Raw genomic sequence first — 12959 nt, 5'->3', positions numbered from 1 at the left:
TATTGAATTTGTTACAATATTGCTTCTGTTTTATGTTTTGGTTTTTGGCTGGGAGGCATGTGGGATCTTGATGTTAGCTCCACAATGAGGGATTGAACTAGACGGCCAGGGAAGTCCCCAGGGCTGACATGCTTTTAAACAGAACTCTTCTGGAAGCTGACTTCTGATCCCTGGTTGACATCCCAGTTGCAATATCAACCATCTAGTTGAATGTGCAAGTTTTACAGCTCATGGGAGAGGTGGGGGATGGCCTCCCCAACTTCTGTCTCCTGGGGTGGGGTGCACCAGGAGGCAGGCTTAGCCAAGGCGAGCTGTTCATTTCCTTTGGGAGGTGTGACCACTTTGGGGAGTCAGGGAAAAGGGGGCTGTGATTCCTGGCAGTGGGTGGGGGACTGGCCTCTTCCCTCTATCACCACCACTGTCCCCTCACATCCTGTCTCTCACTTAGGATTTAGAGTATGCTCATCCTGCCTGCCTTCTCTTTCCCTTTCATGCCAGCATGGGACGATGGTAGAATCCGAGCCTTTGCCCCGGAGACAGGCCGACTGATGTACGTTATTAACAATGCACACAGGATTGGCGTGACCGCCATTGCCACCACCAGCGATTGTAAAAGGATCATCAGCGGTGGAGGAGAAGGGGAGGTACTGTTCTCCAGGGCTGAATCTTTTAAAAATAGTCGCATATTCAGAGCAAATGCCCCATTTGTTATTGTTGTTCAGTCAGAAAATTGTGTCTCATTCTTCATGACCCCATGGACTGCAGCATGCATTGAATCGGTGATGCTCTCCAACCATATCATCCTCTGTTGCCCTCTTCTCCTTCTGCCTTCAATCTTTCAACTGCCCTATAACAGGCCACTAATTTGATTTTTTTCATCTGTACTAGGAGTCAGGCAAGACCAAATTAAGATTTTGATGAAACTCTGAAGTCCATCATTCATTAAAGTTCTAATAGTATAAATACACATATCAATATATTTGTTCCCAGAAAGGACATTTAGGATACAGACATGAAAGTGTTCTATATGGAATCGAGCTAGGGACCAAGTTGGTGTTTTGCCAGAGGTTTGGAATACCTTTTTTTTCCCCTTCAAAAACCATAGTGAAGTTGCTCAGTCGTGTCCGACTCTTTGCGACCCCATGGGTTGTAGCCTACCAGGCTCCTCGGTCCATGGGATTTTCCAGACAAGAGTACTGGAGTGGGTTGCCATTTCTAAATTGTCTTTATCTTGTCTTTTAAAGGGAATGCCATTTTTTGACTCAATTCTTTAATCTACCCATACACTTTGACCATCATTTTAAAATTATTACACTCAATCATTTTCTTGCATCATTTCAAGGAGCCTAAAATGTCTTTTCATACATCCCAGTGTCTCCCTTCCCCCTACTCCCCAGATTTTTTTTTTTCCATCCCAAAGCCTTCCTTCTCTCAACATAGGACATTACATTCTCCTTTCCTTTCTCCATGCTATCATAGGAATGACCTAAGGAGAAAAAAGAGACAGCATCTTCATATAGCCTCTGGCAGAGATCAGACCAAACCAGTTAGTATCTGAGTGTTTTAGTTCTGGAGTCACACTCGATTTTCTCAAATTTTACTCCCACCACTTCCAAGCTGTGTGACCTGGGCTGTGTGCTTTAACCTCTCTGTGATTCAGTGTCCTGTAAGTAAAGTGTGACGTGAGGATAGCAATTCTGATATTAATGAGATACTTTGCACCCTTTATTTTGCACTATGTCTTCAGAGCCTGGTGTGCCTTTCATGGTCAGAGCACATCTTCTGGACAAGACCTTGCAGATGCTCCACAGACCTGCCCAGCCCTGAGCCATCTCCCTCCTCTCTGGACCCTTGCAGCTCTATTCCCTTTCGTCATTCCTGCAGCCTAGCTGTTGCTAACACCCGCAGCATCCTTGCTTGCTCCCTCAGCCTTTGGGGGCATCTGCCTTGCTGAGGAGGGCTTCCCAGGTGGCTCAGTGGTAAAGAATCTGCCTGCCAATGCAGGAGACATGGGTTCGAGTCCTGGTTTGGGAAGATCCCCTGGAGAAGGGAATGGCAAGCCACTCTAGTATTCTTGCCTGGAGAATCCCATGGACAGAGGAGCCCAGTGGGCTGTAGTCCATGGGGTGGCAGAGTCAGACATGACTGAGCACACACATATGCACCCGCGTGGCTGAGGAGGGCTACTGGAGGAACTTACACATTACAAATTGGTTGCCCCTGACCCTGGTTAGCAATCTTTTCACAGTCCCCCCTCCCATTTCCATTGGCTACTAAAGACCTTTCTTCCCGAGAGACGTAGTCTTTAAGGTCTTTTTAGGTACGGGAGACCAGGGCTGCTGGTCCACAGGTGTGTACTGGTCTGAATGCAATGGTTGCTAAGATACACTTGAGTATTTTATTTCCATTTTCATTGGTAAATGGCCACTACCTGAGTTGTGAAGACCCTAGTTTTCCATTTCATGTTCAACTAGACTATGGCTCTTTCATTGTCTTGTATCACTTACACAAAATGATTTCTGCTTTCCTTGTTTTTCCTAAGTCCAACACATTCATTATAGAAAGCATCTGACTGTGAGCATCTGACTACATGATAATGTTTTCTGGTCTAGCTGTGACAGCGTGTTTATCCATTACAGGACCCACTGTTATAACCAAATAACTTTCCTTTTTACTTACCCTTTTTTTATTACAGTTAGGGCATCAGTTATGAAATTTTGTGTGTAGGTAGTTGTATCACCTCTGCATTTCATTTCAAGTTGACAGAGGGGTGTCGGACAATATTTGTTATTGAAAGTGCGCATTGACTTTGATGGGGTTGAGAACCACTAATTTTAAACGATTGAAACTGAGCAGCTTATGTGAAAGTTTAAATATGGCCCTGGGTACCCAAGAGATTCCCTGATGGCACCAGAAATTTGATAGCAGTGCTCAGCAGAAATGAGCAAACATTATTATTTCACTCGGTTCAGCAGCAGCCCTTGCTTTACTGGTTTTAGCAGCGGGGGCCTGGCAAATTTCTCAGCCCTAAAAGTAAAAATGGATGTAGGCTCCTGGTAGGCGTCTTCCTGGCTCCATGAGAGAATATTCCCACCCTGCAACTTGATATCCCCACCCCACTCAGCCAAGATGAGAACAGGGAATTAGAAAAACAAATGAGGCCCAGGAGGTGAGAACGCTCTTGGGATCTGTTTTTCATCAGAAAGTCCCAAGTTGGAACTGAGAGCCTGTGCTTTGTGGCTTCCAGGTGAGGGTGTGGCACATAGGCCACCAGACCCAGAAGCTGGAGGAGGCCCTGAAGGAGCACAAGTCCTCCGTGTCCTGCATCCGGGTGAAGAAGAGCAATGAGGAGTGCGTCACAGCCAGCACGGACGGCACCTGCATCATCTGGGACCTGGTGTAGGTACCAGTGATGGGGAGGACCATTGATGCAGAATGCAGTCCCAGCTATTGAACTCGAGGGAAAACTCAAAGGGCAGAAACCTGGCTCTGGGCAACAGGAAAGGGGTGCATCTCAGAAGCCATTCATCTCATGACTGTTGAGGGTTCACAGATACTGGTGGAAAGGGCAGAGCTTCCAGAAAGAGCTGGACCTTAGAAGTTTCTGGATGGATAGGGAAGTAGCTCTCTAGATACACAAAGCAAAACATGGTTTAACTTACACTAATGCAACTCCCTGGCTCAGTGTAAAGGATCCGCCTTCCAAGCAGGAAACACTGGTTTGATCCCTGGGTCAGGAAGATCTCCCAGAGAAGGAAATGGCAACCCACTTCAGTATTCTTGCTTGGAGAATCCCATGAACAGAGGAGCCTGGCGGACTATGGTCCATGGGGTTGCAAGGAGTTTGACATGACTTAATGACATCACTTCATGGGAAATAGATGGGGAAACAGTGGAAACAGTGTCAGACTTTATTTTTCTGGGCTCCAAAATCACTGCAGATGGTGACTGACTGCAGCCATGAAATCAAAAGATGCTTACTCCTTGGAAGAAAAGTTATGACCAACCTAGATAGCATATTGAAAAGCAGAGACGTTACTTTGCCAACAAAGGTCCATCTAGTCAAGGCTATGGTTTTTCCAGTGGTCATGTATGGATGTGAGAGTTGGACTGTGAAGAAGGCTGAGCACCGAAGAATTGATGGTTTTGAACTGTGGTGCTGGAGAAGACTCTTGAGAGTCCCTTGGACTGCAAGGAGATCCAACCAGTCCATTCTGAAGGAGATCAGCCCTGGGATTTCTTTGGATGGAATGATGCTGAAGCTGAAACTCCAGTACTTTGGCCACCTCATGCAAAGAGTTGACTCATTGGAAAAGTCTCTGATGCTGGGAGGGATTGGGGGCAGGAGGAGAAGGGGACGACAGAGGATGAGATGGCTGGATGGCATCACTGACTCGATGGACGTGAGTCTGAGTGAACTCCGGGAGTTTGTGATGGACAGGGAGGGCTGGCGTGCTGCGATTCATGGGGTCACAAAGAGTCGGACACGACTGAGCGACTGAACTGAACTGAACTGAATGACTAAATAACAATAATACAACCCCCCAAGAAATGTGTAAATATCGATTCTCCTTCCATAGACCAGATGGCTGGGTGGCCATGTCACAGGCCAGGTTCTACTGGTAAATAAGATTTCTCTAGAAGAGAATAGCGATTTCACAGCTTTCGGATCTGTTTTTCAGGCGTCTTAGGAGGAATCAGATGATCCTGGCTAACACCTTATTCCAGTGTGTCTGTTACCACCCGGAGGAGTTCCAGATCATCACCAGTGGCACAGACAGAAAGGTAAGGGTTGGGACCTTTCTGGTTCATGAGAAGAGCCATGTGCCTCGTGGCCACGGGTGCAGGCTCTGGAGCCAGGCCACGCCAGTTCGGAGGATGGGAGTGCCGGTGATCCTCTGCGTCACTTTGGAAATGCTGTGTCATTTTCTTGGATGCCTTTGCTTCATTGTCTGCAAAATGGATGTGACGACACCACTGACCTCATGGATTACAGTCATGCTTGACTTTAATCAAGCTTGTTTTCATATAGTGTGAAAGTGAAAGTTGCTCAGTCATGTCTGACTCTTTGTGACCCCATGGACTATACAGTCCATGGAATTCTCCAGGCCAGAATATGGAGTGGGTAGCCTTTCCCTTCTCGAGGGGATCTTCCCAACCCAGGGATCGAACCCAGGTCTCCTGCATTACAGGCAGATTCTTTACCAGCTGAGCCACAATGCTAAAAGCTGAGGGTGAGGGCTGGCACAGAGCAGGCACTTAGTAAGTACTGGTTTTGATTAGGAGGAAATTTTTAGGGCTGGAATGGAAGTGCCGTGTCCAAAGCAGTTGTCATGTGATTAAATTCAAATTGAATGACAATGGAGCTCATCTCTCAACACTTCATGCTATAAGTGAGTGCTCAGTCGTGTCCAACTTTTTGTGACCCCATGGACTGTAGCCCGCCAGGCTCCTCTGTCCATGGGATTATCCAGGCAAGCATACTGGAGTGGGTGGCTGTTTCCTCCTCCAGGGCATCTTCCTGAGCCAGGGATCGAACCCGTGTCTCCTGCATTGCAGGAGGATTCTTTACCCACTGAGCCACCTGGGAAGCTCTTATCACCCTACTTCATCAATATGTTAAAAACCTCTTTAGCTGGGGGGGGGTCCATGTCCTTGGGAGGAAATCGGCCCTTCTTTTGGGGGGAACATTTCCTCCTCAGAGTGAGCAAGAGGCTTCAGGAGAGAGGGGCAAGGAAGCTGGTGGGGTGTCTCCCATCCTGCCAGCCACATCAGATCCATCAGATCTTGGCCTGATTCCCTGCCAATCCAGGTATTGGGTTTGGATCCCCCTAATTTAGTCTTTGAGATGCCTTTGAGATAATTGAAGAGGAGGTTGCCTATTTATTGTTTTGCCAGCTGCAGTCTGAGATAATGGAGTGAAAAGTATAAAAATAGCATGAGCAAAGTTCTAAAGGGACTTGCCCTCCCCACCCCGATGCCCATAAATTTGAATCCAGAAGTGGGGATTTTCCTGTTTAAGCTTCCCAGGTGAGTGGGAACTACAGCCTGAAGACCCTTTCATTGAGGCAGTCCTAGCGTGGGATGGAAAAGAATTTCCAGACACAGAGCATTTCAGAAGGGAGTGAGTTTACTAAGAACAAAGCACAGATACGGTGGGCACTGTGAGCGCAGCGGGCCAGCCCCACAACAGGCCCAGGAGAGTCGACAGTTTTCATGAGTTAACAGCCAATTTCTATAGCCTCAAGACAAAGAAAATTCCTGGGGGAAAGCTAGCGTCAGGTGGTTGGTTGCGGCGCTTTAGGGTGTTTACTGGAGTGGGCGTCTTTGTCTAATTGGGAGTCAAGAAGCTTGTTAGTGATAATCAGGGGCTTTTGGCAATGCTTACAAAGGGGCTCAACTTCAGAGGTGTCCTTGGTTCTGGGCTGTACTTCCATGGCCTTGGTACAAGGCCTTGCATCTGTGATCTGGGGGCAGGATTCAACAGCTTTGTCATAAAAACCCAAGGAAGGCTGCCTGAACCAACCAGACAGAGTGTTCTGGGAAGGCGTGGAGAGCTGCATCCTTTCCAGTCTCTAGGTTGTTAGTTTCTTTGTGTTGCATCTGTCCAAATTGGCCCACACCTGCCCATCCCCTAACGCATGCTTGACTTGTGGTCTAAGTGGGCTTCCTCTGGGAACTAGGATGGATGGATATTAAGGAGCTAATCACAACGTCATTATAAATGCTCTGCTATACGATTCATATCATTTCTAGATTAGGGTGATGTCTGCTGTATTCTAGGTTTCAGCTTATGAGACTTGAAACAGTCCATCTCCCTCTTATTTGAATTTTGACCAGACTATTCCAACCATTAATCACAAATCTGTCAAACTAAGCGCTAGGCGCATGACAGTGTCCCTGCTGTCATGGAGGTAACTTACTTTCTGTATTAATTTTGGGTGGGAGGGGCTGGAGTTGAACAGTACACATGTGACAGAGTCCATGAATGAGCAATGAGTAATAAGTGACCAAGATGATACAGATGGCTAAAGAGCTAAAAATACATAGATCCAGTTATAGGATACTGGCTGAGAGAAGGAAACTGCTTTAGGGAGGCTGGTCAGCGAGCCCTCCTTAAGGCAGTGACACTTGAGCTGAGGCCTCAGTGCCAGGGGGACGTAGCCATGCTTTGATCTCAGGGAAGACCACTTCTGGCAGAGGACTCTCAGGAAAGCCCAGCTGAAGATCACTTTGACTTCCTTGGTCAAGGAAACTGGTAGTCAAGCACCAAGGACTTACATGGATGTGATTCCTGAGAAACAAAGATTTTTGGCATGCCCCCCCGCCCCCCTGCTTTTTTCGTTCTCACTATGTGGCATGTGGGATCTTATTTCCCCAACCAGGGATTGAACCTGTGCCCCCTGCAGTGGAAGCACAGAGTCTTAACCACTGGACTGACTACCAAGGAAGTCCCCTCAGCATGCTTTTACACTTGTTTATGCTTTTAGTCTGAAAACCGAGATTTATTGTTAAAGTGATCCAGCATCAATAGAAATTATAAAAAAAAGAAAAGAAAAAAATTTAAAATAGCATACACAATTTCTAGCTAAATTCAGAGGAACATAGATTCCTGGTGTTCATGACTGAAATATAGCAAGTTTCCATCAACACGAAAGACAGAGAAAGTTCCGGGTGTAATACATACCTAAGTTCCCACTCCCAATTTCCGGTCAAGGGCACTTTTGTTTAGAAAGAAATTTTATTTTTGAACAGGTTGTACATTGACAAGGTTCAAAGTTCAAAAAAGTATAAAAGCAGTATATTCAGAGAAAAACCGTCGCTCTTTGAGCTCCTGTCTCCTATCCACCCCTAACCTAGTTTCATGGCCCAGGAAGGTGGCGGGGGTAATATAATCAGTTTCTGTTTAAACCCGTCCCTGCAAAATCTTCTGTTGCTTTGAGTCTGAAGAGAAGGTGGGGATAAGTGTGGGGTGAGGAAGAAGGAGGGCCAGCCACAGCGAGAGCTGACTTTGTAAGGCCCAGTCTCCAGAATTTTGCAGAACCGCTCATTCTCCAAGCTGAAGGCCCTAAAGAAATTTCATTTTCCCTCCTGCCAAGCCTAAAGAAAGCTTTGCTCTCCTTTAAGTGCAGAATTGTGCACTGGCCGGTTTCTTCTTCCCTTTACAGCTTCCTCCAGGCTCAATCTGCTCCATCTAACCAAAAAGCGCTCTCTGTCTCAATCCAGTTTACCAGCATATCAACATCTCTTTAAATAGAATGCAAATTTAAAAGCCACTCCTAAAAATATTAAAATGATTTCTCCATCCCCTGCCTTAGCCTATTTATAATGTCAGCCGATACATCATCCCTGAGTATATTTCTGCTGCCTGCTATATAAAGTAGAACCTTCTTTTGTTGGCGTGTGCTCGGATGATTCCACTGAGCTGAATCCTGCCCCATGCTTCGTTCTCCAATTCCAGATTGCTTACTGGGAAGTGTTCGACGGCTCAGTCATCAGAGAGTTGGACGGTTCCTTGTCCGGGGCTGTCAACGGCATGGACATCACAGTGGAAGGGGTGCACTTTGTTACAGGTCAGTCCTGGGATCAGAGAAGAAAGCCAAGCTTAGCTTACTTAAATGGAAACCTGGAATTCCCTGGCCAGGGGGCAACTGCAGTGATCCCAGAAGGGTCTAAAGGGCAACGAGGTTAGATTCAGGCCTGCGCACTGCAGCCTATGTAGCTGGGAAAGAAAAATCCAGAAGTCACATTTCAATGAGAAGACACATTTGCCTACGAGCCTGAGGGGCACAAATAAAAGCTCAGCTTCCACTGTTTGCTTTTTCTTTGTGATGGGCAGCAATGATATGTGCTAAGTCACTTCAGTCGCGTCTGACTCTTTGCAACCCCATGGACCATAGCCCACCAGGCTCCTCTGTCCATAGGATTCTCCAGACAGGAATACTGAAGTGGGTTGCCTTGCCCTCCTCCAGGGAATCTTCCCAACCCAGGGATCGAACCCTGTCTCTCAGTTCTCCTGCATTGGCAGGCGGGTTCTTTACAACTAGCGCTACCTGGGAAGCCCTACTTCAATTTAAAAAAAGATAGAAATAGGCCTTTACATAGACTGGGCTATGCAGCCTGCCTTGCTGTGATGTTTCCTACTGAAGTCTTCGATGCCAGGCTTTTCAATCAGCATGTCCAGGGGGCATTTGCTACACAATGTGCCCGTTGCAACAGCATCAGTCTTATTTCTTGCAGCCTCTTTGAGTCCTCAGGACAGTAACCAATTAATGTTCTAAATCAATGAAAGTTTCACAAATACATTTACATAAAGGAGGATATAAAAGTAGACACAGTATAATCCCAATCACATATTCAGCTGTGTAACTGTGTAACTTACAGAGAAAAGACCAGAAGGAACTAAACCAAGAAGTTACTAATTGTTAGCTCTGGATGGTGGGATCAAGGGTGATGTCACCTCTTTACTTTTTCCCCCCCAAATTTACTGCAACAGTTCTAGATTTTTCCCAGTCAAGGAAGAGTGTTTATAAAGATAGGTTTTTCTTCCTTTAAATCATCACATGGGGAATGTATTGAAAATGGTCGTTTTTAAAAAACAGGACTGTTTTCTCTCTGTCCTGTTGCAGCCAAGCCATGTAACTGTTTGTCTGTTTCAGGTGGAAATGACCATCTGGTCAAGGTCTGGGATTACAATGAGGGTGAGGTGACCCATGTTGGGGTGGGACACAGCGGCAACATCACCCGCATCCGGATAAGTCCAGGAAATCAGTACATCGTTAGCGTGAGTGCCGATGGGGCCATTTTGAGGTGGAAATACCCATTTCCCTCATGAAGCAGCAGAGATCTCCTGGATTCACAGCATCAATTACCATCTTGTTGAAGAAGCCTGAGACTCCTAGACTAATCTTGCTTTCTCACATCTGTGTTTTTGTTCTTTGATCAAAATATTTTATCTACAGGTTTCTCCTTTCCTTTATAGAATGCATTGCACATTCTTGAATTGTATATTAAAATTGAGATGTGTTCAAGAATAATTAATCTAGACTGTTTTTTTTCATTATGAGTAAATTCCCAGTCATTGGTTTCCTATCCTAATCTGTTCCATGAGTCTGCAAACCCCACAGCCCTTCCTCACAATTTGTTGCAGATAATCATTGCTGTAATTCTCTAAAAAGAAAGAAGGTAAGTTTACTTTCTTTTTTTAAAAAAAATTTATTTATTTTGAATTGAAGGATAATTGCTTTACAATATTTTGTTGGTTTCTGCCATACGTCAACATGAATCAGCTATAGGTATACATATGCTGCTGCTAAGTCGCTTCAGTCGTGTCTGACTCTGTGTGACCCCAGAGACAGCAGCCCACCAGGCTCCCCCTTCCCTGGGATTCTCCAGGCAAGAACACTGGAGTGGGTTGCCGTTTCCTTCTCCAATGCATGAAAGTGAAAAGTGAAAGTGAAGTCGCTCAGTCATTCCCGACTTTTATCGACCCCATGGACTGCAGCCTACCAGGCTCCTCTGTCCATGGATTTTCCAGGCAAGAGTACTGGAGTGGGGTGCCATTGCCTTCTCCGAGGTATACATATGAGTTTACTTAATCAGCATTTCATTGGTCAAGCTGCCTGGGGCAAGATGTGGGTTTGAGTCCAGATCTTGGGTAGGGTTTTTGTTTTAACTTTCTGATACTTTTATTAAGTGGGTAGCCATTCCCTTCTCCAGGGGATCTTCCCAACCCAGGGATCAAACCCAAGTCTCCTGCATTGCAAGGGGATTCTTTACCATCTGAGGCACCAGGGAAGCCCCAAAGCAAGAATATCTGCTCCAAAAATTATTGTTATAATTAAGTGAAATAATATATTAAGGCATCAGAAGAATTCATGACACAGAGCAGAAAGTTAAATATGAATTGTGCTTTCTAAAATAAAAATGTGAGTTAGGGACCCTGAGGGTGATTATCAAAGGTGAAATTTGATAGGTGGTTTTCTGGAATTGAGCATAAAATCTTTCTCCTCTGCTTACCATTAGAAAGGTGATGGAACTTGTTTATTGACGGTCCAACCCAGTATCCTTTTCCAGGGAAGGTAGACAAAGGTATTTTTTCAGAAACACGTCAAGTTTTAATTCACAGAACAGTCTTTTGTTCTGGGCATATTCTTTGTTCTTTAATGCTGCTGCTGCTGCTGCTTCTTCTTCTTTTTTTTTTTTTTCTTTCATCAGGTAACCTGCTGCTGCCCTATTTGATATGTCAAGGTGGATATTTAATAAATGATGACCACATATTCATCAAACAATAAGTAACATTTCAGGGCACTGACGTAATGACGCATCCTGCTGATCTCTTGTTGAGCTAGAAACGGATGAGAAATTCACTTTGCAAGACTTCGTCGGATTAATTATAAACCTGACAGTTAGAGGACAGGTGAGCGGAGTCCCCCAGCGAATCCAGGGAGAGGCTATACCAAGTCAATTCTTATTGGGTAGCAATCCAGTTAGGATTTTGCTTTAAGGAGTGAAAGAGTGACCGCGTAGGGGGCGCGCCAGGGAGCCGGAAAACTTCAGCGTAAGCAAATACTGAGGTTGGAAAAGAGCGAAGCTGCGGGATTGGCAGAACCCGGCTTCAGTTCCGGTTTCCCTGTTTATGGGTCTGTGGCCTCAGCCCATGGCGTTAACCTCTCTCAGCCAGTTTGTCCACCAACCTAAACTGAGGATGATAAGGTCTCGCTTGCAAGTTTTGATAAACTCTAACCTGGTCTAAACCACGGCCACCCCGGGTGTTTCTACACACGCCTCCCAGTTCTGGTCTCAGGATGGAGGGTCCCGCAAAGACTCTGCCTCCCCAGCGGGGCAGACGGGCTGGAAGGAGATGGTGCTACTTGTCCGCACACACCTGAGCCTGCGGAGGAACCAGCGGTCCCAAAGCTCTCCCCACCCCGTCGCCGCTCCCTGTGCGCGTCTCGCTACGCCCGCGGCTACCCTTTGGGAAGGCTTCACCTTCGCCTGGACGTCATTCCAAGAAACTTAGCAAGAGCCAGGGCTTTGCAATTTACCAGACGTTCATATTTATCATTCCTCTATTATTTTCACAGCTTGAAGGCTGGGAGAGGACTAAGAGCAGAGGTTAAATTTGGGTCGGTAGGTTTAGGAGAGAGAAGGGAAGGGGAGGAAAGCTGAAAGCCAAGCTCCAGTGCTTTGATTCCAGGTCCGAGCGGCGGGGGCGGGACCCGGAGGCGGGTGGGGGCGGTGGGGCGCTGCCCGGGGCGGTCTCTGCAGCCGGATTCCCGCGCGGGGCGGGGCAGCCCCGCCCTTAGCTCCGCCTCCGCCCGGTCCCGGCACACCTGGCCCGCAGGTAGCCGGCGCCTGGGCACCTTTCCGAGCCTGGAAGGGCCTGCCGGCGGCTCGTCCCCCTGGGGCCCCCGGGGGTTGGAGGCTTGGTTCCGGGAGGGGCGCTGGCAGGAGCCATGGACCCAAGCGCGGGGGCCGCGGCCGGAGAGGAGCCTCCCGCGCCCCGGCCCCGCCGCCGCCGCTCCCTGCGCCGCCTGTTCGGCCGCTTCCTGCTGGCGCTGGGCAGTCGCTCCCGCCCCGGGGACTCGCCGCCCCGGCCCCGACCCCAGCCCCAGTCAGGACACGGCGATGGCGACGGGGAGGGGGGCTTTGAGGGCCCGGATCCCGCCGCGCCCGGAAGCCCCGGGGAGGAGCGCCCGCCCGGACTCCAGCCCCAGCTCCCCGCCGGCGACGGGGCGCGGCCCCCGGGAGCGCAGGGCTTGAAGAACCACGGCAACACCTGTTTCATGAACGCCGTGGTGCAGTGTCTGAGCAACACCGACCTGCTGGCCGAGTTCCTGGCGCTGGGGCGCTACCGGGCGGAGCCCGGCCGCGCCGAGGTCACCGAGCAGCTGGCGGCGCTGGTGCGCGCGCTCTGGACTCGAGAATACACGCCCCAACTTTCCGCGGAGTTCAAG

At 47.9% G+C, this 12959-nt stretch overlaps 2 protein-coding genes and 1 long non-coding RNA gene across 6 annotated transcripts in view; 2 read left to right on the top strand and 1 right to left on the bottom strand.

The window, feature by feature from the left end:
- Positions 1–10037, top strand: part of CFAP52 (cilia and flagella associated protein 52) — a 25780-nt gene extending 15743 nt beyond the window's left edge. For both annotated transcript variants that reach the window (XM_006041682.4, XM_044939285.2), the window contains 5 exons: positions 499–644; positions 3248–3399; positions 4683–4785; positions 8462–8573; positions 9660–10037. In XM_006041682.4, the coding sequence (XP_006041744.2) occupies positions 499–644; positions 3248–3399; positions 4683–4785; positions 8462–8573; positions 9660–9835 (689 nt within the window). In that variant the 3' untranslated portion in view covers positions 9836–10037. The remainder of the gene's footprint in view (positions 1–498; positions 645–3247; positions 3400–4682; positions 4786–8461; positions 8574–9659) is intronic.
- LOC112583724 lies at positions 8442–12942 on the bottom strand. 2 transcript variants are annotated; one of them, XR_006549577.1, is made up of 3 exons: positions 12825–12942; positions 11020–11233; positions 8442–8580 (listed from the first exon to the last, which is right to left on the bottom strand). It is a non-coding gene; the product is annotated as an uncharacterized LOC112583724 (long non-coding RNA). The 2 variants fall into 2 exon arrangements; XR_003107901.2 differs by having other exon boundaries at positions 11020–11347; positions 12825–12928.
- USP43 (ubiquitin specific peptidase 43) overlaps positions 12294–12959 on the top strand; it is a 52769-nt gene continuing 52103 nt past the window's right edge. The window contains exon 1 of one of the 2 annotated variants that reach the window (XM_025280561.3): positions 12294–12959. In XM_025280561.3, coding sequence (XP_025136346.3) covers positions 12459–12959 — 501 coding nt within the window. In that variant the 5' untranslated portion in view covers positions 12294–12458. The other variant, XM_044939283.2, reaches the window with a different exon arrangement.

Source organism: Bubalus bubalis, chromosome 3, assembly GCF_019923935.1.
Source record: "Bubalus bubalis isolate 160015118507 breed Murrah chromosome 3, NDDB_SH_1, whole genome shotgun sequence".
In the NCBI taxonomy this organism is placed as follows: domain Eukaryota; kingdom Metazoa; phylum Chordata; class Mammalia; order Artiodactyla; family Bovidae; genus Bubalus; species Bubalus bubalis.
This window is presented reverse-complemented; position numbering and strand designations above follow the sequence as displayed.